At 51.9% G+C, this 23,156-nt stretch overlaps 1 protein-coding gene across 2 annotated transcripts; it reads right to left on the reverse strand.

Moving 5' to 3' along the window:
* Positions 1 to 103: 103 nt before the first annotated feature.
* Positions 104 to 22,915, reverse strand: ppp4r4 (protein phosphatase 4, regulatory subunit 4). 2 transcript variants are annotated; one of them, XM_083934323.1, is made up of 25 exons: positions 22,104 to 22,915; positions 19,107 to 19,180; positions 16,186 to 16,288; positions 15,941 to 16,088; positions 11,607 to 11,680; positions 11,407 to 11,513; positions 10,722 to 10,829; positions 10,518 to 10,639; positions 9,257 to 9,379; positions 9,027 to 9,166; positions 8,824 to 8,943; positions 8,259 to 8,336; positions 8,048 to 8,131; positions 7,472 to 7,645; positions 6,644 to 6,749; positions 4,883 to 5,030; positions 4,344 to 4,488; positions 4,134 to 4,172; positions 3,971 to 4,042; positions 3,822 to 3,879; positions 3,570 to 3,647; positions 2,571 to 2,661; positions 1,581 to 1,642; positions 468 to 1,458; positions 104 to 255 (listed from the first exon to the last, which is right to left on the reverse strand). In XM_083934323.1, exons 1-25 carry the CDS (start codon positions 22,248 to 22,250, stop codon positions 210 to 212), a joined length of 3,438 nt encoding a protein of 1,145 aa, XP_083790449.1. In that variant the 5' UTR covers positions 22,251 to 22,915; the 3' UTR covers positions 104 to 209. The 2 variants fall into 2 exon arrangements, with proteins under 2 accessions (XP_083790449.1, XP_083790448.1); XM_083934322.1 differs by having other exon boundaries at positions 3,822 to 3,885.
* Between the last annotated feature and the right edge of the window lie 241 nt (positions 22,916 to 23,156).

Consider the following 23,156-nt stretch of genomic DNA (forward strand, 5'->3'; position numbering starts at 1 on the left):
TTAAATCAGCGGCGTTCATCCGACCAATCACACGTCAGCAGGCGAACCAATAAGAACACAGCAGCAGTTTGTGTGTGTGGCGTTTACTGAACCAATCGGGACAGGATGACATCATACACAGTGCTCAGGGGCTCCTCTGTCGTCTGGGACCTCTGAGACCCTGAATGCTGATTGGCTGATGGCCCGGTGGATGTATGACATCATCATCTTCAGTCTCGTCCAGACTGGACGCTGAAAGAGTTTGACTTCCTGTTTCTGTCAAAATAAAACACAGCAAAAATATAAGTTAATAAAATTAAATATAAAATACAAGCTTAAAACACAACGAGGTAAAAACATAACGACTTAGTTCAGGACTAACAAAGATCTGGTTCAAGTCTCAGGGTTTTTCAGACCCTGAGACTTGAACCAGGTCTGAGGGAAAACCACGTGGGTCCCAGCACCAGAGCATTTTACCAAGAACTCACATTGAAAGCTTTCTGGACTGGCTCTCCTTCATTCCACACCCCCGGTCCATCGTTTTACTACGCTGGTCCAAGGTACTGGTCCTGTGGTCTCTCTGGTCTACAGTACTGGTCCTGTGGTCTCTCTGGTCCACGGTACTGGTCCTGTGGTCTCTCTGGTCCACGGTACTGGTCCTGTGGTCTCTCTGGTCTACAGTACTGGTCCTGTGGTCTCTCTGGTCCACGGTACTGGTCCTGTGGTCTCTCTGGTCTACAGTACTGGTCCTGTGGTCTCTCTGGTCCACGGTACTGGTTCTGTGGTCTCTCTGGTCCAAGGTACTGGTCCTGTGGTCTCTTTGGTCCAAGGTACTGGTCCTGTGGTCTCTTTGGTCCAAGGTACTGGTTCTGTGGTCTCTCTGGTCCAAGGTACTGGTTCTGTGGTCTCTCTGGTCTAAGGTACTGGTCCTGTGGTCTCTTTGGTCCAAGGTACTGGTTCTGTGGTCTCTCTGGTCCACGGTACTGGTTCTGTGGTCTCTCTGCTCCAAGGTACTGGTTCTGTGGTCTCTCTGGTCCACGGTACTGGTTCTGTGGTCTCTCTGGTCCATGGTACTGGTTCTGTGGTCTCTCTGCTCCAAGGTACTGGTTCTGTGGTCTCTCTGGTCCATGGTACTGGTTCTGTGGTCTCTCTGCTCCAAGGTACTGGTTCTGTGGTCTCTCTGGTCCAAGGTACTGGTTCTGTGGTCTCTCTGCTCCAAGGTACTGGTTCTGTGGTCTCTCTGCTCCAAGGTACTGGTTCTGTGGTCTCTCTGGTCCACGGTACTGGTTCTGTGGTCCATGTTACTGGTTCTGTGATCTCTCTGATCTAGGGTGCTGGACCTGTGGTCCATGTTACTGGTTCTGTGGTCCGGTGTACCGGCCCTCTCTAGGAGGCTGGTGGTGTTGCTGCGGATCAGGACCGGCATGGAGGAGGTGGACTTGGTCGCCATCGAGAAGTGTGCAGCCCTCAAGGACTCGTCTGTAAAACACAAAGTGAAGAAACAAGAGGATCACATGGAGAGTCCCCCCTGACGGAGCGGGTCCTGTGGTTCTGAAGACTTGCACCTGAATCAGGACCGTGTGTCTGAGAGAAGGGGGTACCTTTGCTGGATAACATGGAGGACTTCCCGGGTCCTGGCACGCTGCTCAGATCTTTCACCTTCCTGCGGCACAGAGACAGAAACAGAGCACTTGAACATCAGCGGCTCCGCAGTTGTAGACAGGAAGTGTCTGAACAGGAAGTGTCTGAACGTTTGGGGGCGCGGGGAAACAGGAAGTGTCTGAACGTTTGGGGGAGCGGGGAAACAGGAAGTGTCTGAACGTTTGGGGGCGCGCGGGGAAACAGGAAGTGTCTGAACGTTTGGGGGCGCGGGGAAACAGGAAGTGTCTGAACGTTTGGGGGAGCGGGGAAACAGGAAGTGTCTGAACGTTTGGGGGCGCGGGGAAACTGGAAGTGTATGAACGTTTGGGGGCCCGCGGAAACAGGAAGTGTCTGAACGTTTGGGGGCGCGGGGAAACAGGAAGTGTCTGAACGTTTGGGGGCGCGGGGAAACAGGAAGTGTCTGAACGTTTGGGGGCGCAGGGAAACAGGAAGTGTCTGAACGTTTGGGGGAGCGGGGAAACAGGAAGTGTCTGAACGTTTGGGCGCGCAGGGAAACAGGAAGTGTCTGAACGTTTGGGGGAGCGGGGAAACAGGAAGTGTCTGAACGTTTGGGGGCCGCGGGGAAACAGGAAGTGTCTGAACGTTTGGGGGCGCGGGGAAACAGGAAGTTTCTGAACGTTTGGTCTGCCCCAGGGCCTGATGGGATATATGATCCTCCAGAGTTCTGGTCTGCCCCAGGGCCTGATGGGATATATGATCCTCCAGAGTTCTGGTCTGCCCCAGGGCCTGATGGGATTACGAATATCCAGAGTGGGTCAGGGTCTACAGATGTCAGGGATTACAGGGGGGTCAGGGATTACAGGGGTCAGGGTCTACAGGGGTCAGGGTTTACAGATGTCAGGGTCTACAGATGTCAGGGTCTACAAATGTCAGGGTCTACAGGGGTCAGGGTTTACAGGGGGGTCAGGGTTCGGGCAGCTGGTTCTTACAAAGGTCTATCTGAGTTGGCAGCTTTGGACGTCGTCGGCTGACTACTGAGAGATCGACTCCGGGACAGTTTAGACTTCCTCATCTCTTTTCCTGCAAGAAGAAGAAACATCATCATCACGGTTCGTCAACGATGTGACCAGCAGAGGACAGAGGACCGGGACAGGCAGAGGACAGAGGACCTGGACAGGTAGAGGACAGAGGACCGGGACAGGTAGAGGACAGAGGACCTGGACAGGTAGAGGACAGAGGACCGGGACAGGTAGAGGACAGAGGACCTGGGCAGGTAGAGGACAGAGGACCTGGACAGGTAGAGGACAGAGGACCGGGACAGGTAGAGGACAGAGGACCTGGGCAGGTAGAGGACAGAGGACCTGGACAGGCAGAGGACAGAGGACCTGGACAGGTAGAGGACAGAGGACCTGGACAGGTAGAGGACAGAGGACCTGGGCAGGTAGAGGACAGAGGACCTGGACAGGTAGAGGACAGAGGACCTGGACAGGTAGAAGACAGAGGACCTGGACAGGTAGAGGACCTGGACAGGTAGAGGACAGAGGACCTGGGCAGGTAGAGGACAGAGGACCTGGGCAGGTAGAGGACAGAGGACCTGGACAGGTAGAGGACAGAGGACCTGGACAGGTAGAGGACAGAGGACCGGGACAGGTAGAGGACAGAGGACCTGGACAGGTAGAGGACAGAGGACCGGGACAGGTAGAGGACAGAGGACCTGGGCAGGTAGAGGACAGAGGACCTGGACAGGTAGAGGACAGAGGACCTGGACAGGTAGAGGACAGAGGACCTGGGCAGGTAGAGGACAGAGGACCTGGACAGGTAGAGGACCTGGACAGGTAGAGGACAGAGGACCTGGACAGGTAGAGGACAGAGGACCTGGGCAGGTAGAGGACAGAGGACCTGGGAAGGTAGAGGACAGAGGACCTGGGCAGGTAGAGGACAGAGGACCTGGGAAGGTAGAGGACCTGTCGTTGGTGCTTCTGTCTTACCGGAGGAGAAGACGGCGGCTCCAGACGAGGACACAGACATGGATTTGGTGGCAGACAGACTGGTCTTACTGTCCCTCCCTGTCAAAGAGAGACAGTCAGAGCAGCAGGGGCGTGCACAGACGTTTGAAGGGCAGGGGTGGAAAGGAAAAGGGCACTTGAGTGCGTCCTCGCCACCGATGAGGACACTTCAGCGCGTTCTGTGACTCGTTTTATATATTTATATATATTTAATAAAAGTGAAGCTTTGCTCACGTTTCCTCTCGGCGGGTTTGTCAGAGCTGAGCGTCCCTTCCTGCTGCTGGCGCTCCAGCTGCTCCTGACCACAGAGGACATGACATCATCATCATCATCACAACAGGAAGTGACTCCAACCGAAGACCAGGGGGCAGCTTCACACTCACCATCTCCAGCAGCAGAGTCTCCTCCTGCTCCTTCTTCTGGTCCAGGAGGTCCCTCTCCTGCCTCGTGTGGAACTGCAGAGACACAACGACGAGGCACCGAGGTCACAGAGGGACTGAACTCTGGGGGTCAACACTTCAACAAGCTTAACAACAAGCTGCTTACGGGCTCCGCAAGGTCCAGTTTGTCCAGTTCCAACACTGTCTGAAACACACAAGATCACAGTTAGTGGTCGTTTATTAGGTCTGGACCGGTCTCTGTAGACCTGGTCTCTGGGGGTCTGGTCTCTGGGGGTCTGGTCTCTGTAGACCTGGTCTCTGGGGGTCTGGTCTCTGTAGACCTGGTCTCTGTAGACCTGGTCTCTGGGGGTGTTACCTTGCGGATGGTGGACACCACGTCCTTGTCCTTCTCTCTGCAGAGGAGTTTCTGGACGCAGAAGTCGAGTTGCTGAAGAAGTTGTTTGTCGGCTGGAAGACGCAGCGACGAACGCAACCGGGGCAACAGCTGGCACAGCTTGTACCTGACAGACAGACAGGTGAGAGACAGACAGGTGAGAGACAGACAGATGAGCAGACAGACAGGTGAGAGACAGACAGGTGAGAGACAGACAGATGAGCAGACAGACAGGTGAGAGACAGACAGGTGAGAGACAGACAGATGAGCAGACAGACAGGTGAGAGACAGACAGGTGAGGAGACAGGTGAGAGACAGACAGATGAGCAGACAGACAGGTGAGGAGACAGGTGAGCAGACAGACAGGTGAGGAGACAGGTGACAGACAGACAGGTGAGAGACAGACAGGTGAGGAGACAGGTGACAGACAGACAGGTGAGAGACAGACAGGTGAGGAGACAGGTGACAGACAGACAGGTGAGAGACAGACAGGTGAGAGACAGACAGGTGAGCAGGTCTACCTGACGTTGGCCACAGGGTCGTGGACCAGCTCCAGCGCTGGGAGCAGAAAATGTTTGTTGAAGTATTTTCTGGAGAAAATCTCAGACGCTGTTTCACAAACATCGAGGAATCGGAGCCGGTTCCAGTAGCTCCGCCCCTGAGCCAGCTCTGCAACAGGAGAGAGAGGTTCATCCTGCTCTGTTAGCCCCGCCCCTGTTCTGTTAGCCCCGCCCCTGCTCTGTTAGCTCCGCCCTGCTCTGTTAGCCCCGCCCCTGTTCTGTTAGCCCCGCCCTGCTCTGTTAGCCCGCCCCTGCTCTGTTAGCCCCGCCCCTGTTCTGTTAGCCCCGCCCCTGCTCTGTTAGCTCCGCCCTGCTCTGTTAGCCCGCCCCTGCTCTGTTAGCCCCGCCCCCGTTCTGTTAGCTCCGCCCTGCTATGTTAGTCCCGCCCCTGCTCTGTTAGCCCCGCCCCTGCTCTGTTAGCCCCGCCCCTGCGCTGTTAGCTCCGCCCTGCCCTGTTAGCCCCGCCCCCGTTCTGTTAACCCCGCCCTCGTTCTGTTAGCTCCGCCCTGCTCTGTTAGCCCCGCCCCTGTTCCGTTAACCCCGCCCCTGCGCTGTTAGCCCCGCCCTGCTCTGTTAGTCACGCCCCTGCTCTGTTAGCCCCGCCCCTGCTGTGTTAGCTCCTCCCACAGACTCAGACGCAGCCTTCTGTGCGTCCTCTACGTCCACTTCCTCCGTGTTTCTGTTGTATCCTGAAAGCTGACGGATGCGTACAGAGCAAACGCTGCAGTACCACCTGAAATCGTGGGGGCAGTGTCGAGCACCGGACACAGAGAAGTGGCGTGAATATCAGGAGTGAGCGAGTCATCGAAGCCCCAACGCACGTCCTGAAACACTGACAGAGACGTCGGTCGTCACTTTGTCTCATCTGTCAAACCAACGTGTGGAATTTAGTCTTTAGTGTCTCACAGACCACCGCCGTCTACAACGCCGCCGCCAATTTTGACTCAGGACGCTTCTCTCCTCCATCGCCTCCATCTTTGTTGGGGTCAAACTTTACCAGGAGAACGCACGTCTGTGTTCACACACGGAGCAGGAACCAGGAGAACACACGTCTGTGTTCACACACGGAGCAGGAACCAGGAGAACACACGTCTGTGTTCACACACGGAGCAGGAACCAGGAGAACACACGTCTGTGTTCACACACGGAGCAGGAACCAGGAGAACACACGTCTGTGTTCACACACGGAGCAGGAACCAGGAGAACACACGTCTGTGTTCACACACGGAGCAGGAACCAGGAGAACACACGTCTGTGTTCACACACGGAGCAGGAACCAGGAGAACACACGTCTGTGTTCACACACGGAGCAGGAACCAGGAGAACACACGTCTGTGTTCACACACGGAGCAGGAACCAGGAGAACACACGTCTGTGTTCACACACGGAGCAGGAACCAGGAGAACACACGTCTGTGTTCACACACGGAGCAGGAACCAGGAGAACACACGTCTGTGTTCACACACGGAGCAGGAACCAGGAGAACACACGTCTGTGTTCACACACGGAGCAGGAACCAGGAGAACACACGTCTGTGTTCACACACGGAGCAGGAACCAGGAGAACACACGTCTGTGTTCACACACGGAGCAGGAACCAGGAGAACACACGTCTGTGTTCACACACGGAGCAGGAACGAACCTTAATGTGTCACTGATGTAAACAGCGTCTGAGCCTCAGGTTTTTATATTATTTAATGTAAAGTTGCTTTTGTATTCTGACCTTGGATCAGCCGCCCCATCATCTCCTGACGTTGCTCCTGGTCGCGGTTGTAACGCAAGAATGTGCAGAATGTCCGAGCTGCCTCCTTCTGCACGGGCAGCACCTTCTGCAACAACAACAACAACAACAACTGTCGTGGTGTGTCCGTTCATGCCGTGCTGTGGTGTGGCGTGGTGTGGTGTGGCGTGGCGTGGCGTGGCGTGGTGTGGTGTGGTGTGGCGTGGCGTGCTGTGGCGTGGCGTGGCGTGGTTTGGCGTGGTGTGGTGTGGCGTGGCGTGGCGTGGCGTGGCGTGCTGTGGCGTGGTGTGGTGTGGCGTGGCATGGCGTGGCGTACTGTTGCGTGGTGTGCCGTGGCGTGGCGTGGTGTGGCGTGGTGTGGCGTGGCGTGGCGTGGCGTGGTGTGGTGTGGCATGGTGTGGCGTGGTGTGGCGTGGCGTGGTGTGGCGTGGCGTGCTGTGGTGTGGCGTGGCGTGGCGTGCTGTGGCGTGGCGTGGAGTGGTGTGGTGTGGCGTGGCGTGGTGTGGCGTGGCGTGGTGTGGCATGGCGTGCTGTGGCGTGGCGTGGTGTGGCGTGGCGTGCTGTGGCGTGGCGTGGCGTGGTGTGGTGTGGTGTGGTGTGGCGTGGAGTGGTGTGGTGTGGTGTGGCGTGGCGTGGTGTGGTGTGGTGTGGCGTGGCGTGGCGTGGCGTGGTGTGGCGTGGCGTGGCGTGGCGTGGCGTGGCGTGGCGTGGCGTGGCGTGGTGTGGTGTGGTGTGGTGTGGTGTGGCGTGGAGTGGCGGGGCGTGGTGTGGCGTGGCGTGGCGTGGCGTGGCGTGGCGTGGCGTGCTCACATTGGTGGTGAGGATGGTGAAGACTCGAGGGCAGAAGCTCTGGTGCAGCACGTCTCCAGGCAGCAGCGGCGCCAGGCAGCTGTAACGCTGCAGCAGCTTCTCATGCAGCCGCCAACGCAGAGAACATCCAACCTTCTGCTCCGCAAACAGCAGAGCGGACAGCAGCTCCGGGAACTGACGAGGAACCACAGCAGAACCACAGCAGAACCACAGCAGAACCACAGCAGAACCACAGCAGAACGTAGAGGAACCACAGCAGAACCACAGCAGAACCACAGCAGAACCACAGCAGAACGCAGAGGAACCACAGCAGAACGCAGAGGAACCACAGCAGAACCACAGCAGAACCACAGCAGAACGCAGAGGAACCACAGCAGAACCACAGCAGAACGTAGAGGAACCACAGCAGAACCACAGCAGAACGCAGAGGAACCACAGCAGAACCACAGCAGAACGCAGAGGAACCACAGCAGAACCACAGCAGAACGCAGAGGAACAGGACACAAGAACAAACATCAGAGAACAGAGAACAGAGAACAGGTTTGAGCAGAACTGGACGCAGGTTCTGGTTCTCACCTTGTGGTCCAGCACCAGGTTCTCTCCTCTGGAGAAAAACGCCTCCAGAGTTTCCTCCAGGTGATTCATCAGAGCGTCCAACACCTCAACAACAACAACAACAACAACAACAACAACAACAACAACAACAGCAGAGGTTAAACCAACACCTGGAGGGGAGAGTTCTCTAAATGGGTCTGAAGCTGAACCGGCGCCCGCGGCACATCCTGACCTCCAGAGCGTCGTCCTGCAGCAGCGCCAGCAGCTCTTTGTGGACCAGCTGGACCTTTGGACCGAGCAGCTTCACCACCTGACAGGAAGGGGCGGGGCCAATCACATGACATCACAGACGACACACAGAGCCTGAAAGTCTCATTTACATTTAATAACTTTAAAATGAATCAACAGAAGAAGAAGCAGCAGCGCCTGAGGACGGTCAGAGGAAAGGAGGCGGAGTCAAAGTCTGACAAGATGGAGACTCTACGTCCATTTTTGATACAGTCTATGGCGTCGCAGCGTCATTTATATTGATTTTGAATGGACGCGTGGCGCTTTCATTGCCTCCATCGCCTTTGGTGTGAACGCACGGTTCCAGGTTTCTCCCTGAAACACACCTGAGTCTACGGGGATCGAACCGGTGATCATCAAACTCAGGTGTGTCAGAGGGAGAAACCTGGAACATCCATGGCAGCTCTTCAGAACCAGGACCGGACACCTCTGCTCGGTCTTTAATGACCTCATGACCTTTGCTGTAGCGCCCCCTCAGGGCACATCAGGGTACGGGACTCTTATCTGACCTGGTGAAAACTGGCTGCAGCACTTCGTCGAACGCTGACCTCCGGGTCACAGCACAGACCAGAGAACGACGGGTAGAGCTCAGACAGGAAGTGAGCCGAGTCAGCAAACACCACCACGGTCTGGAGAGAGAGCAAGAGCAGGAAGTGACATCGCACATCTGGAGGGTTCTCTGGAACTCTGCCTTGCACCTTTCTCTGCGTACCGGCAGGTTGTAGCAGCAGTTGCAGCGGATCAGCGTCGACTCGTTGCCCCCAGTCTGGTTTCCTTCAGTCTGCAGACCAGCGACACACAGCAGCTTAAAGCTCTGCAGCAGCCGGCTCCGCTGCTCGTCTGACAGACAGCCTGAAACACAGGGCACTCATCAGAACCACACCAGAACCCTCGCCCTGAGGCTGGCCCTGCACCGCCATGCCGCCCTGACCAGAGTCTCACCTGTCAGTCCGCTGCACAGCTTCCCAAACTGGAACGATAAAGATGCCACGACAGCCTCGTCCTCCTGCGGCGACGCCTCGCACGCTGACATCACCAGTGGAACCACAACATGGAGCCTGTCATCTGAGGAGGAGGGGGCTTTGAAACCTTTGCATAGCGTCACATTTCAAGAAGCCCCTTTTTATTGATTGATTGTCTCCGCACTGCAAGAACGATGAACCGCCGTCGTTCTTAGAACGCCATGTTGAGTCTTACAGCTCCTTCTTCGGTCCCAGCACCAGAGCAACAGCAGCCGGCTGCTCGTGAGCTGCTCATTCCACTTTGATGCTGCACTGGTTCAGGAGCAGTGGTTTCCCATCACCTATGTTTTATTTGGTGTTTGTGGCGTTCCACACATGATTGTTCACGTCTGGATTCATCTGAACGATGAGAAGACCTCCGCCTCGCGCACTTATTACTTATTAATTTTTATAACTTTGTCTTTATCAAATATTTCCTTTGATCGTCACTTTTGAGCTCCAACAGTGTTTGTGTCTAAGCGGAGACGTTGGGGACAGTGCAGGTTTTTCCCTCCGTTGAATGATTTTATGACTAAGAACGAAAGTTTCTCACTAACGACAAAACTTTAATGCGGGTTTCCAACCTTCAGCAGAGGGAACAGACTTTAAAAGGCTCCCACAGAATAAACATACGTATGATTTTGCACCTGAGACGAGGCGTGAAACATGATGTCATCAGCAGAGACACTGTGACCGGCCATAGAGCCGGAGTGTTGGTTTAAAATCAGGATGTTAAGGAACACACTGCACCAGAGCATTCTGGGAAATCATCACAGGCCGGAGCAGGAGGGGCCGCACAGAGACAGAGCCTGGGCCGTGGTGAGTTCACACCAAAGAAGGAGTGATTCACAGAAATGCTGATGTCAGGACTGACGACACTAAAAGCACATGTAAAGAGCGCTGCGTGCTCTTTGACTGTGGAAGCAGATCACACTTTAAATCAGTCTCAGTGTTCAAACAGTTACACATCTCTGGCCGGTGGCAGCGCCGGGGCTTTGACCCCCTGCTGCTGGGTGGACGGCAGCCGCAGACTAACTGCACCGGAGAGGGACCGGCTGGCTGGAGAACGGGGACCATCCCCGTTGGGGGTGAGACCCTGCAGGGGTGTAGAATGAGTCCCCAGAACTCTTTGGTCCCTAAACACCTAAAAAGATCTGGAATGCTTCACTTTCACGTGCCCACAGCTCTGCCTGATGACTTACCGCCGTCCAGCATCTCCATCAGGTTGATGATGGTATCGAAGGCAGCGAGGCGGACGCTGCTCTCCTCATCGCCGGCGAGCTCCAGTAGTTCAGGAATCAGCTCCGTCCTGGTGTCTTCCACCCTGAAGAACAGGAGACACACTGTCTCACAACAGCAGGATGTTGGTTTGTGTTTGGTTTCATTCAGTGTTTGGTGACGTTTACCCGGTCGCTCTGGCGATGTTCTCCAGCTGACGGCACATACAGGATCGAACCTCAAACTCCACGTCCTGACACAAAGAACGAGCCAACGGCAGCAACTCCTTCTTTACTCTGAGGCACAAGAGATACACCTGTAGTGTGAGACCAGGTCCAACACACCTTTAGTGTGAGACCAGGTCCAGCACACCTGTAGTGTGAGACCAGGTCCAACACACCTGTAGTGTGAGACCAGGTCCAACACACCTGTAGTGTGAGACCAGGTCCAACACACCTTTAGTGTGAGACCAGGTCCAACACACCTGTAGTGTGAGACCAGGTCCGACACACCTTTAGTGTGAGACCAGGTCCAACACACCTGTAGTGTGAGACCAGGTCCAACACACCTGTAGTGTGAGACCAGGTCCAACACACCTGTAGTGTGAGACCAGGTCCAACACACCTTTAGTGTGAGACCAGGTCCAACACACCTGTAGTGTGAGACCAGGTCCAACACACCTGTAGTGTGAGACCAGGTCCAACACACCTGTAGTGTGAGACCAGGTCCAACACACCTGTAGTGTGAGACCAGGTCCAACACACCTGTAGTGTGAGACCAGGTCCAACACACCTGTAGTGTGAGACCAGGTCCAACACACCTGTAGTGTGAGACCAGGTCCAACACACCTGGACTAAGTTTGCACAAACTCACATGTGAGAGTCGAACTTGCAGACGACTTTCCCTAAAATGCGACAGCTGGCCAGACGAGCCTGGAGAGAGTGAGACAGCTGAGCCTGATAGAGGAGCGGGTTCAGCACCTGCAGACAGACGGGGACAGATAATCTACTTTCAACCGTTCTCATTCTGATCATGACTTAAAAACAGTCCTGGGGCAGCGATGACTCACGCACTTCCTGTTTGATGGTCTCCTTCGGTAGAGAGTTGATGGCTGACAGCAGAGTCTCCAACCAGGCGTTGCTCACCACTGTCAACCAAACACAGGGACGTCAATGTCAACATCAACCAAACACAGGGACGTCAACATCAACCAAACACAGGGACGTCAACGTCAACATCAACCAAACACAGGGACGTCAACGTCAACATCAACCAAACACAGGGACGCCAACGTCAACATCAACCAAACACAGGGACGTCAATGTCAACATCAACCAAACACAGGGACGTCAACATCAACCAAACACAGGGACGTCAATGTCAACATCAACCAAACACAGGGACGCCAACGTCAACATCAACCAAACACAGGGACGTCAACGTCAACATCAACCAAACACAGGGACGTCAACGTCAACATCAACCAAACACAGGGACGTCAACGTCAACATCAACCAAACACAGGGACGTCAATGTCAACATCAACCAAACACAGGGACGTCAATGTCAACATCAACCAAACACAGGGACGTCAACATCAACCAAACACAGGGACGTCAACGTCAACATCAACCAAACACAGGGACGTCAATGTCAACATCAACCAAACACAGGGACGCCAACATCAACATCAACCAAACACAGGGACGCCAACGTCAACATCAACCAAACACAGGGACGCCAACGTCAACATCAACCAAACACAGGGACGTCAACGTCAACATCAACCAAACACAGGGACGTCAACGTCAACATCAACCAAACACAGGGACGTCAACGTCAACATCAACCAAACACAGGGACGTCAACGTCAACATCAACCAAACACAGGGACGTCAACGTCAACATCAACCAAACACAGGGACGTCAACGTCAACATCAACCAAACACAGGGACGTCAACGTCAACCAAACACAGGGACGTCAACGTCAACATCAACCAAACACAGGGACGCCAACATCAACATCAACCAAACACAGGGACGTCAACGTCAACCAAACACAGGGACGCCAACATCAACATCAACCAAACACAGGGACGTCAACGTCAACATCAACCAAACACAGGGACGTCAACATCAACATCAACCAAACACAGGGACGCCAACGTCAACATCAACCAAACACAGGGACGCCAACGTCAACATCAACCAAACACAGGGACGCCAACGTCAACATCAACCAAACACAGGGACGCCAACATCAACATCAACCAAACACAGGGACGTCAACGTCAACATCAACCAAACACAGGGACGTCAATGTCAACATCAACCAAACACAGGGACGTCAACATCAACCAAACACAGGGACGTCAATGTCAACATCAACCAAACACAGGGACGCCAACGTCAACATCAACCAAACACAGGGACGTCAACGTCAACATCAACCAAACACAGGGACGTCAACGTCAACATCAACCAAACACAGGGACGCCAACGTCAACATCAACCAAACACAGGGACGTCAATGTCAACATCAACCAAACACAGGGACGTCAACATCAACATCAACCAAACACAGGGACGTCAACATCAACCAAACACAGGGACGTCAATGTCAACATCAACCAAACACAGGGACGTCAACATCAACATCAACCAAACACAGGGACGTCAACGTCAACATCAACCAAACACAGGGACGTCAATGTCAACATCAACCAAACACAGGGACGTCAACATCAACATCAACCAAACACAGGGACGTCAACGTCAACATCAACCAAACACAGGGACGCCAATGTCAACATCAACCAAACACAGGGACGTCAACATCAACCAAACACAGGGACGTCAACGTCAACATCAACCAAACACAGGGACGTCAATGTCAACATCAACCAAACACAGGGACGCCAACGTCAACATCAACCAAACACAGGGACGTCAACGTCAACATCAACCAAACACAGGGACGTCAATGTCAACATCAACCAAACACAGGGACGTCAATGTCAACATCAACCAAACACAGGGACGTCAATGTCAACATCAACCAAACACAGGGACGTCAACGTCAACATCAACCAAACACAGGGACGTCAACATCAACCAAACACAGGGACGTCAATGTCAACATCAACCAAACACAGGGACGTCAATGTCAACATCAACCAAACACAGGGACGCCAACATCAACATCAACCAAACACAGGGACGTCAATGTCAACATCAACCAAACACAGGGACGTCAACATCAACCAAACACAGGGACGTCAATGTCAACATCAACCAAACACAGGGACGTCAACATCAACATCAACCAAACACAGGGACGCCAACGTCAACATCAACCAAACACAGGGACGTCAACGTCAACATCAACCAAACACAGGGACGTCAACGTCAACATCAACCAAACACAGGGACGTCAATGTCAACATCAACCAAACACAGGGACGCCAACGTCAACATCAACCAAACACAGGGACGTCAACGTCAACATCAACCAAACACAGGGACGTCAACGTCAACATCAACCAAACACAGGGACGTCAACGTCAACATCAACCAAACACAGGGACGCCAACGTCAACATCAACCAAACACAGGGACGTCAATGTCAACATCAACCAAACACAGGGACGTCAACGTCAACGTCAACGTCAACATCGTCACCTGTGGTGGTGTTACCTGTGTTGGTGTCACCTGCGGTGGTGTTACCTGCGTTGGTGTCACCTGTGTTGGTGTCACCTGTGGTGGTGTCACCTGTGTTGGTGTTACCTGTGGTGGTGTTACCTGTGGTGGTGTTACCTGTGGTGGTGTTACCTGTGGTGGTGTTACCTGTGGTGGTGTTACCTGTGTTGGTGTAACCTGTGGTGATGTTACCTGTGGTGGTGTCACCTGTGGTGATGTTACCTGTGTTGGTGTAACCTGTGGTGATGTTACCTGTGGTGGTGTCACCTGTGGTGGTGTTACCTGTGTTGGTGTCACCTGTGGTGGTGTCACCTGTGGTGGTGTCACCTGTGTTGGTGTCACCTGTGGTGATGTTACCTGTGGTGGTGTCACCTGTGGTGGTGTTACCTGTGTTGGTGTAACCTGTGGTGGTGTCACCTGTGGTGATGTTACCTGTGGTGGTGTTACCTGTGGTGGTGTTACCTGTGGTGGTGTTACCTGTGTTGGTGTCACCTGCGGTGGTGTTACCTGCGTTGGTGTCACCTGTGTTGGTGTTACCTGTGGTGGTGTTACCTGTGGTGGTGTTACCTGTGGTGGTGTTACCTGTGGTGGTGTTACCTGTGGTGGTGTTACCTGTGTTGGTGTAACCTGTGGTGATGTTACCTGTGGTGGTGTCACCTGTGGTGATGTTACCTGTGTTGGTGTAACCTGTGGTGATGTTACCTGTGGTGGTGTCACCTGTGGTGGTGTTACCTGTGTTGGTGTCACCTGTGGTGGTGTCACCTGTGGTGGTGTCACCTGTGTTGGTGTCACCTGTGGTGATGTTACCTGTGGTGGTGTCACCTGTGGTGGTGTTACCTGTGTTGGTGTAACCTGTGGTGATGTTACCTGTGGTGGTGTCACCTGTGGTGGTGTCACCTGTGTTGGTGTTACCTGTGGTGGTGTTACCTGTGGTGGTGTCACCTGTGGTGATTTTACCTGTGTTGGTGTCACCTGTGGTGGTGTCACCTGTGTTGGTGTTACCTGTGGTGGTGTTACCTGTGGTGGTGTTACCTGTGGTGGTGTTACCTGTGTTGGTGTAACCTGTGGTGATGTTACCTGTGGTGGTGTCACCTGTGGTGGTGTTACCTGTGGTGGTGTCACCTGTGGTGGTGTCACCTGTGGTGGTGTCACCTGTGGTGATGTTACCTGTGGTGGTGTCACCTGTGGTGGTGTTACCTGTGGTGGTGTCACCTGTGGTGGTGTCACCTGTGGTGGTGTCACCTGTGGTGGTGTTACCTGTGGTGGTGTCACCTGTGGTGATGTTACCTGTGGTGGTGTCACCTGTGGTGGTGTTACCTGTGGTGGTGTTACCTGTGTTGGTGTAACCTGTGGTGGTGTTACCTGTGGTGGTGTCACCTGTGGTGGTGTTACCTGTGGTGGTGTTACCTGTGTTGGTGTAACCTGTGGTGGTGTCACCTGTGGTGGTGTAACCTGTGGTGGTGTTACCTGTGGTGGTGTCACCTGTGGTGATGTTACCTGTGGTGGTGTCACCTGTGGTGGTGTTACCTGTGGTGGTGTTACCTGTGGTGGTGTTACCTGTGGTGGTGTCACCTGTGTTGGTGTTACCTGTGGTGGTGTTACCTGTGGTGGTGTCACCTGTGGTGGTGTCACCTGTGGTGGTGTTACCTGTGGTGGTGTCACCTGTGGTGGTGTCACCTGTGGTGGTGTCACCTGCGGTGGTGTTACCTGTGTCTCGGTGGTGCAGGTGCAGCAGGACAGTCTTCAGGATGGAGAAGGTGTGTGTGTGGATCAGGATGATGTCGTCCTGCAGGATGGTTAAGAACGACGCTGCTGCTGCCAGCTGGGTTTCTGCTCCGGCTCCGTTCAGGACGTCCTGAGTGAGACAGGACAGGTGAGCTGAGTGACACACCTGTTCTTCAGCCCGCCCCTCTGACTGACGCCTGACGCGTGACTCGTGTGCGTGCACGTACCCGGACCTTCGGTACGACCCGGCGAAACGTCTCCGCTGGATTCTGACGGACGAGACCGGGCAAGTTGCTGATGACACTGGCTCTCTGCACCTCCTGACCCACACTGAGAACAGAAACTTTCCCTTAGAAGAGAAACTTTCACTGAGAACAGAAACTTTCACTGAGAACAGAAACTTTCCCTTAGAAGAGAAACTTTCACTGAGAACAGAAACTTTCACTGAGAACAGAAACTTTCACTGAGAACAGAAACTTTCACTAAGAAGAGAAACTTTCCCTTAGAAGAGAAACTTTCACTAAGAAAATAAATTTTCCCTTAGAAGAGAAACTTTCACTGAGAACAGAAACTTTCACTAAGAAGAGAAACTTTCCCTTAGAAGAGAAACTTTCACTAAGAAAATAAATTTTCCCTTAGAAGAGAAACTTTCACTGAGAACAGAAACTTTCACTAAGAAGAGAAACTTTCCCTTAGAAGAGAAACTTTCACTAAGAAAAGAAATTTTCCCTTAGAACAGAAACTTTCACTGAGAACAGAAACTTTCACTGAGAACAGAAACTTTCACTGAGAACAGAAACTTTCCCTTAGAAGAGAAACTTTCACCGAGAACAGAAACTTTCACTGAGAACAGAAACTTTCCCTTAGAAGAGAAACTTTCCCTTAGAAGAGAAACTTTCACTAAGAAAAGAAATTTTCCCTTAGAAGAGAAACTTTCACTGAGAACAGAAACTTTCCCTTAGAAGAGAAACTTTCACTAAGAAAAGAAACTTTCCCTTAGAAGAGAAACTTTCACTGAGAACAGAAACTTTCACTAAGAAGAGAAACTTTCCCTTAGAAGAGAAACTTTCACTAAGAAAAGAAATTTTCCCTTAGAAGAGAAACTTTCACTGAGAACAGAAACTTTCACTGAGAAGAGAAACTTCCACTGAGAACAGAAACTTTCCCTTAGAAGAGAAACTTTCACTGAGAACAGAAACTTTCCCTTAGAAGAGAAACTTTCCCTTAGAAGAGAAACTTTCACCGAGAACAGAAACTTTCACTAAGAAGAGAAACTTTCCCTTAGAAGAGAAACTTTCACTGAGAACAGAAACTTTCCCTTAGAAGAGAAACTTTCACTGAGAAAAGAAACTTTCCCTTAGAAGTGAAACTTTCACTGAGAACAAAAACTTTCCCTGAGAACAGAAACTTGAACTGAGAACAGAAACTTTCCCTGAGAACAGAAACTTTCACTGTGAAGAGAAACTTTCCCTGAGAACAGAAACTTTCACTGAGAACAGAAACTTTCCCTTAGAAGAGAAACTTTCACTGAGAACAGAAACGTTCCCTTAGAAGAGAAACTTTCACTGAGAACAGAAACTTTCCCTGAGAACAGAAACTTTCACTGAGAAGAGAAACTTTCCCTGAGAACAGAAACTTTCCCTGAGAACAGAGACTTTCCCTTAGAAGAGAAACTTTCACTGAGAAGAGAAACTTTCACTGAGAACAGAAACTTTCACTGAGAAGAGAAACTTTCACTGAGAAGAGAAACTTTCACTGAGAAGAGAAACTTTCACTGAGAACAGAAACTTTCCCTTAGAAGAGAAACTTTCACTGAGAACAGAAACTTTCCCTGAGAAGAGAAACTTTCCCTGAGAACAGAAACTTTCACTGAGAACAGAAGAGAAACTTTCACTGAGAACAGAAACTTTCCCTGAGAACAGAAACCTTCACTGAGAAGAGAAACTTTCACTGAGAACAGAAAGTTTCACTGAGATGAGAAACTTTCACTGAGAACAGAAACTTTCACTGAGAACAGAAACTTTCACTGAGAACAGAAACTTTCACTGAGAAGAGAAACTTTCCCTGAGAAGAGAAACTTTCCCTGAGAAGAGAAACTTTCACTGAGAAGAGAAACTTTCACTGAGAACAGAAACTTTCACTGAGAACAGAAACTTTCCCTGAGAACAGAAACTTTCACTGAGAACAGAAACTTTCACTGAGAACAGAAACTTTCCCTGAGAACAGAAACTTTCACTGAGACCAGAAACTTTCACTGAGACCAGAAACTTTCACTGAGACCAGAAACTTTCACTGAGAACAGAAACTTTCACTGAGAACAGAAACTTTCACTGAGAACAGAACTTTCACTGAGAAGAGAAACTTTCCCTGAGAACAGAAACTTTCACTTAGAACAGAAACTTTCACTGAGAGCAGAAACTTTCCCTGAGAAGAGAAACTTTCACTGAGAGCAGAAACTTTCCCTGAGAACAGAAACTTTCCCTGAGAACAGAAACTTTCACTGAGACCAGAAACTTTCACTGAGACCAGAAACTTTCACTGAGAACAGAAGAGAAACTTTCACATATTCACCTTTTTTGGGGGTTTAAGCTCTCACCTGAGCGGGTAGACGGCTCTCACCTGAGCGGGTAGACGAGTCTCACCTGAGCGGGTAGACGGCTCTCACCTGAGCGGGTAGACGAGTCTCACCTGAGCGGGTAGACGGCTCTCACCTGAGCGGGTAGACGAGTCTCACCTGAGCGGGTAGACGAGTCTCACCTGAGCGGGTAGACGAGTCTCACCTGAGCGGGTAGACGAGTCTCACCTGAGCGGGTAGACGAGTCTCACCTGAGCGGGTAGACGAGTCTCACCTGAGCGGGTAGACGAGTCTCACCTGAGCGGGTAGGCGAGTCTCACCTGAGCGGGTAGGCGAGTCTCACCTGAGCGGGCAGACGGCTCTCACCTGAGCGGGTAGACGAGTCTCACCTGAGCGGGTAGACGAGTCTCACCTGAGAGGGTAGATGAGTCTCACCTGAGCGGGTAGACGGCTCTCACCTGAGCGGGTAGACGGCTCTCACCTGAGCGGGTAGACGGCTCTCACCTGAGCGGGTAGACGAGTCTCACCTGAGCGGGTAGACGGCTCTCACCTGAGCGGGTAGACGAGTCTCACCTGAGCAGGTAGACGGCTCTCTCGATGTCATTCAGGTCTTCGTCCACAGTCAGCTGATCGATCTCCTCTGCTGTCTGAAACAACAAACACATGCAGATGTTTTGATTCTGTTTAATGTTGGTTTCACCTGTGTGACATCATCCACACGTTTCACAGGTGTGTTAAACGCTCCCTAAAATACACTCAGCTCTAAACTGACCCTGATCCATCTGAACCAGTGTCCTCTAGGAGCATAAACCTGTGTTAAAGTGTCCTCTAGGAGCATAAACGTGTGCTAAAGTGTCCTCTAGGAGCATAAACGTGTGTTAAAGTGTCCTCTAGGAGCATAAACGTGTGCTAAAGTGTCCTCTAGGAGCATAAACGTGTGTTAAAGTGTCCTCTAGGAGCATAAACGTGTGTTAAAGTGTCCTCTAGGAGCATAAACGTGTGTTAAAGTGTCCTCTAGGAGCATAAACGTGTGCTAAAGTGTCCTCTAGGAGCCTAAACGTGTGCTAAAGTGTCCTCTAGGAGCATAAACGTGTGTTAAAGTGTCCTCTAGGAGCATAAACGTGTGCTAAAGTGTCCTCTAGGAGCATAAACGTGTGTTAAAGTGTCCTCTAGGAGCATAAACGTGTGCTAAAGTGTCCTCTAGGAGCATAAACGTGTGTTAAAGTGTCCTCTAGGAGCATAAACGTGTGCTAAAGTGTCCTCTAGGAGCCTAAACGTGTTCTAAAGTGTCCTCTAGGAGCATAAACGTGTGTTAAAGTGTCCTCTAGGAGCATAAACGTATGCTAAAGTGTCCTCTAGGAGCATAAACGTGTGTTAAAGTGTCCTCTAGGAGCATAAACGTGTGCTAAAGTGTCCTCTAGGAGCATAAACGTGTGCTAAAGTGTCCTCTAGGAGCATAAACGTGTGCTAAAGTGTCCTCTAGGAGCATAAACGTGTGGTAAAGTGTCCTCTAGGAGCATAAACGTGTGCTAAAGTGTCCTCTAGGAGCATAAACGTGTGTTAAAGTGTCCTCTAGGAGTCTAAACCTGTGTTAAAGTGTCCTCTAGGAGCATAAACGTGTGTTAAAGTGTCCTCTAGGAGCATAAACGTGTGTTAAAGTGTCCTCTAGGAGCATAAACGTGTGCTAAAGTGTCCTCTAGGAGCATAAACGTGTGTTAAAGTGTCCTCTAGGAGCATAAACGTGTGCTAAAGTGTCCTCTAGGAGCCTAAACGTGTGCTAAAGTGTCCTCTAGGAGCATAAACGTGTGTTAAAGTGTCCTCTAGGAGCATAAACGTATGCTAAAGTGTCCTCTAGGAGCATAAACGTGTGTTAAAGTGTCCTCTAGGAGCATAAACGTGTGCTAAAGTGTCCTCTAGGAGCATAAATGTGTGCTAAAGTGTCCTCTAGGAGCATAAACGTGTGTTAATGTGTCCTCTAGGAGCATAAACGTGTGTTAAAGTGTCCTCTAGGAGCATAAACGTGTGTTAAAGTGTCCTCTAGGAGCATAAACGTGTGCTAAAGTGTCCTCTAGGAGCATAAACGTGTGCTAAAGTGTCCTCTAGGAGCCTAAACGTGTGCTAAAGTGTCCTCTAGGAGCATAAACGTGTGTTAAAGTGTCCTCTAGGAGCATAAACGTATGCTAAAGTGTCCTCTAGGAGCATAAACGTGTTTTAAAGTGTCCTCTAGGAGCATAAACGTGTGCTAAAGTGTCCTCTAGGAGCATAAACGTGTGCTAAAGTGTCCTCTAGGAGCATAAACGTGTGCTAAAGTGTCCTCTAGGAGTATAAACGTGTGCTAAAGTGTCCTCTAGGAGCATAAACGTGTGTTAAAGTGTCCTCTAGGAGCATAAACGTGTGTTACAGTGTCCTCTAGGAGCATAAACGTGTGCTAAAGTGTCCTCTAGGAGCATAAACGTGTGGTAAAGTGTCCTCTAGGAGCATAAACGTGTGTTAAAGTGTCCTCTAGGAGCCTAAACGTGTGTTAAAGTGTCCTCTAGGAGCCTAAACGTGTACTAAAGTGTCCTCTAGGAACATAAACGTGTGTTAAAGTGTCCTCTAGGAGCATAAACGTGTGCTAAAGTGTCCTCTAGGAACATAAACGTGTGTTAAAGTGTACTCTAGGAGCATAAACGTGTGTTAAAGTGTCCTCTAGGAGCATAAACGTGTGCTAAAGTGTCCTCTAGGAGCATAAACGTGTGCGAAAGTGTCCTCTAGGAGCATAAACGTGTGCTAAAGTGTCCTCTAGGAGCATAAACGTGTGTTAAAGTGTCCTCTAGGAGCATAAACGTGTGTTAAAGTATCCTCTAGGAGCATAAACGTGCGCTAAAGTGTCCTCTAGGAGCATAAACGTGTGTTAAAGTGTCCTCTAGGAGCATAAACGTGCGCTAAAGTGTCCTCTAGGAGCATAAACGTGTGCTAAAGTGTCCTCTAGGAGCATAAACGTGTGTTAAAGTGTCCTCTAGGAGCATAAACGTGTGTTAAAGTGTAGGAGCATAAACGTGTGCTAAAGTGTCCTCTAGGAGCATAAACGTGTGTTAAAGTGTCCTCTAGGAGCATAAACGTGTGTTAAAGTGTCCTCTAGGAGCATAAACATGTGTTAAAGTGTCCTCTAGGAGCATAAACGTGTGTTAAAGTGTCCTCTAGGAGCATAAACGTGTGTTAAAGTGTCCTCTAGGAGCATAAACATGTGTTAAAGTGTCCTCTAGGAGCATAAACGTGTGTTAAAGTGTCCTCTAGGAGCATAAACGTGGGTTAAAGTGTCCTCTAGGAGCATAAACGTGTGCTAAAGTGTCCTCTAGGAGCATAAACGTGTGTTAAAGTGTCCTCTAGGAGCATAAACGTGTGTTAAAGTGTCCTCTAGGAGCATAAACGTGTGTTTTCCTCTCAGACAGAGAAACTGCGTCATTCTGTGCAGATCGTGGGTTTCCCCTCTTCTTCTCTGTGGAGGCTGCAGCTCTTCATCCCACTGACTCATCACCATCACCATCACCATCACCATCATCATCATCATCATCTTCATCACTTAAGTACCTTCAGGCTCCTGCGGAGCGGCCTCTCGATGAAGGCCAGCTCGTGCAGCTCCTGCAGCTCCTCCAGGGGTCCGTACAGCGGGCCCCCCGGTCCGTACAGCGGGCCCCCCGGTCCGGACTGGTTCCCGGTCATCCTGCTGGAGAACATCTGCTCACTGCACGTGTCCCAGTAGGACCCGGTCGTTAGTGGATCTCAGTCCGAACCATCCCCGGTCCCGCTCGGTCCCCGGTCCCTCTCGGTCCCCGGTCCCGCTCGGTCCCCGGTCCCGCCGGACTCGGTTCAGAAACCTGCTGATTTAAAGACTCCGCTCCTCCGCAGACGAAGCGTTGAGACGGAGCTTCACCGTGAACACTTAATAATCCGCTCCGGTTCTGCTGTTCCACAGCTCCGGTTCTGCTGTGCGGCAGCTCCGGTTCTGCTGTGCGGCAGCTCCGGTTCTCCTGTTCCGCAGCTCCGGTTCTGCTGTTCCGCAGCTCCGGTTCTGCTGTGCGGCAGCTCCGGTTCTCCTGTGCGGCAGCTTCGGTTCTGCTGTGCGGCAGCTCCGGTTCTCCTGTTCCGCAGCTCCGGTTCTGCTGTGCGGCAGCTCCGGTTCTCCTGTTCCGCAGCTCCGGTTCTGCTGTGCGGCAGCTCCGGTTCTCCTGTTCCGCAGCTCCGGTTCTGCTGTGCGGCAGCTACGGTTCTCCTGTGCGGCAGCTCCGGTTCTCCTGTGCGGAAGCTCCGGTTCTGGTGTTCGGTCCACACTGAGCCCCCCGGACGGAGACGGTTCCCGTCACAGTCTCACCGTCATGAGGAGCATCTGTTGAATGAACCGGTCCCGGTGCGGAGGGAACCTCGAACCAGACTCCGTTTAACCCCCCGTACCCCCCCCCCCCCTCCACCCCCCTCAGCGGCTGAGCCCGGGACGCGTCAGAGCCGAACCCTTCAGAACACTACACGGCTCCACCGGACCGCACACATGAACCCGGACCCTCCGGTTCGGTCCGGTTCTGTCCGGTTCTGTCCGGTTCTGTCCGCAGAATGAATTCACTCTTCAACAAGAGGAAGAACAGCCGA

The sequence above is a fragment of the Echiichthys vipera genome (genome assembly GCF_963691815.1).
Source record: "Echiichthys vipera genome assembly, chromosome: 19".
Taxonomy (NCBI): domain Eukaryota; kingdom Metazoa; phylum Chordata; class Actinopteri; order Perciformes; family Trachinidae; genus Echiichthys; species Echiichthys vipera.

What these genes read in the sequence shown, in the direction of transcription:
- ppp4r4 (XM_083934322.1), bottom strand. Translation starts at nt 22,250, where the DNA reads ATGTTCTCCAGCAGGATGACCGGGAACCAGTCCGGACCGGGGGGCCCG. An exon ending in CGCTCCGCAGGAGCCTGAAG is followed by an intron (nt 19,181 to 22,103) that starts GTACTTAAGTGA and finishes TTGTTGTTTCAG; the next exon opens with ACAGCAGAGGAGATCGATCA. An exon ending in AACATCGCCAGAGCGACCGG is followed by an intron (nt 10,640 to 10,721) that starts GTAAACGTCACC and finishes CCTGTTCTTCAG; the next exon opens with GGTGGAAGACACCAGGACGG.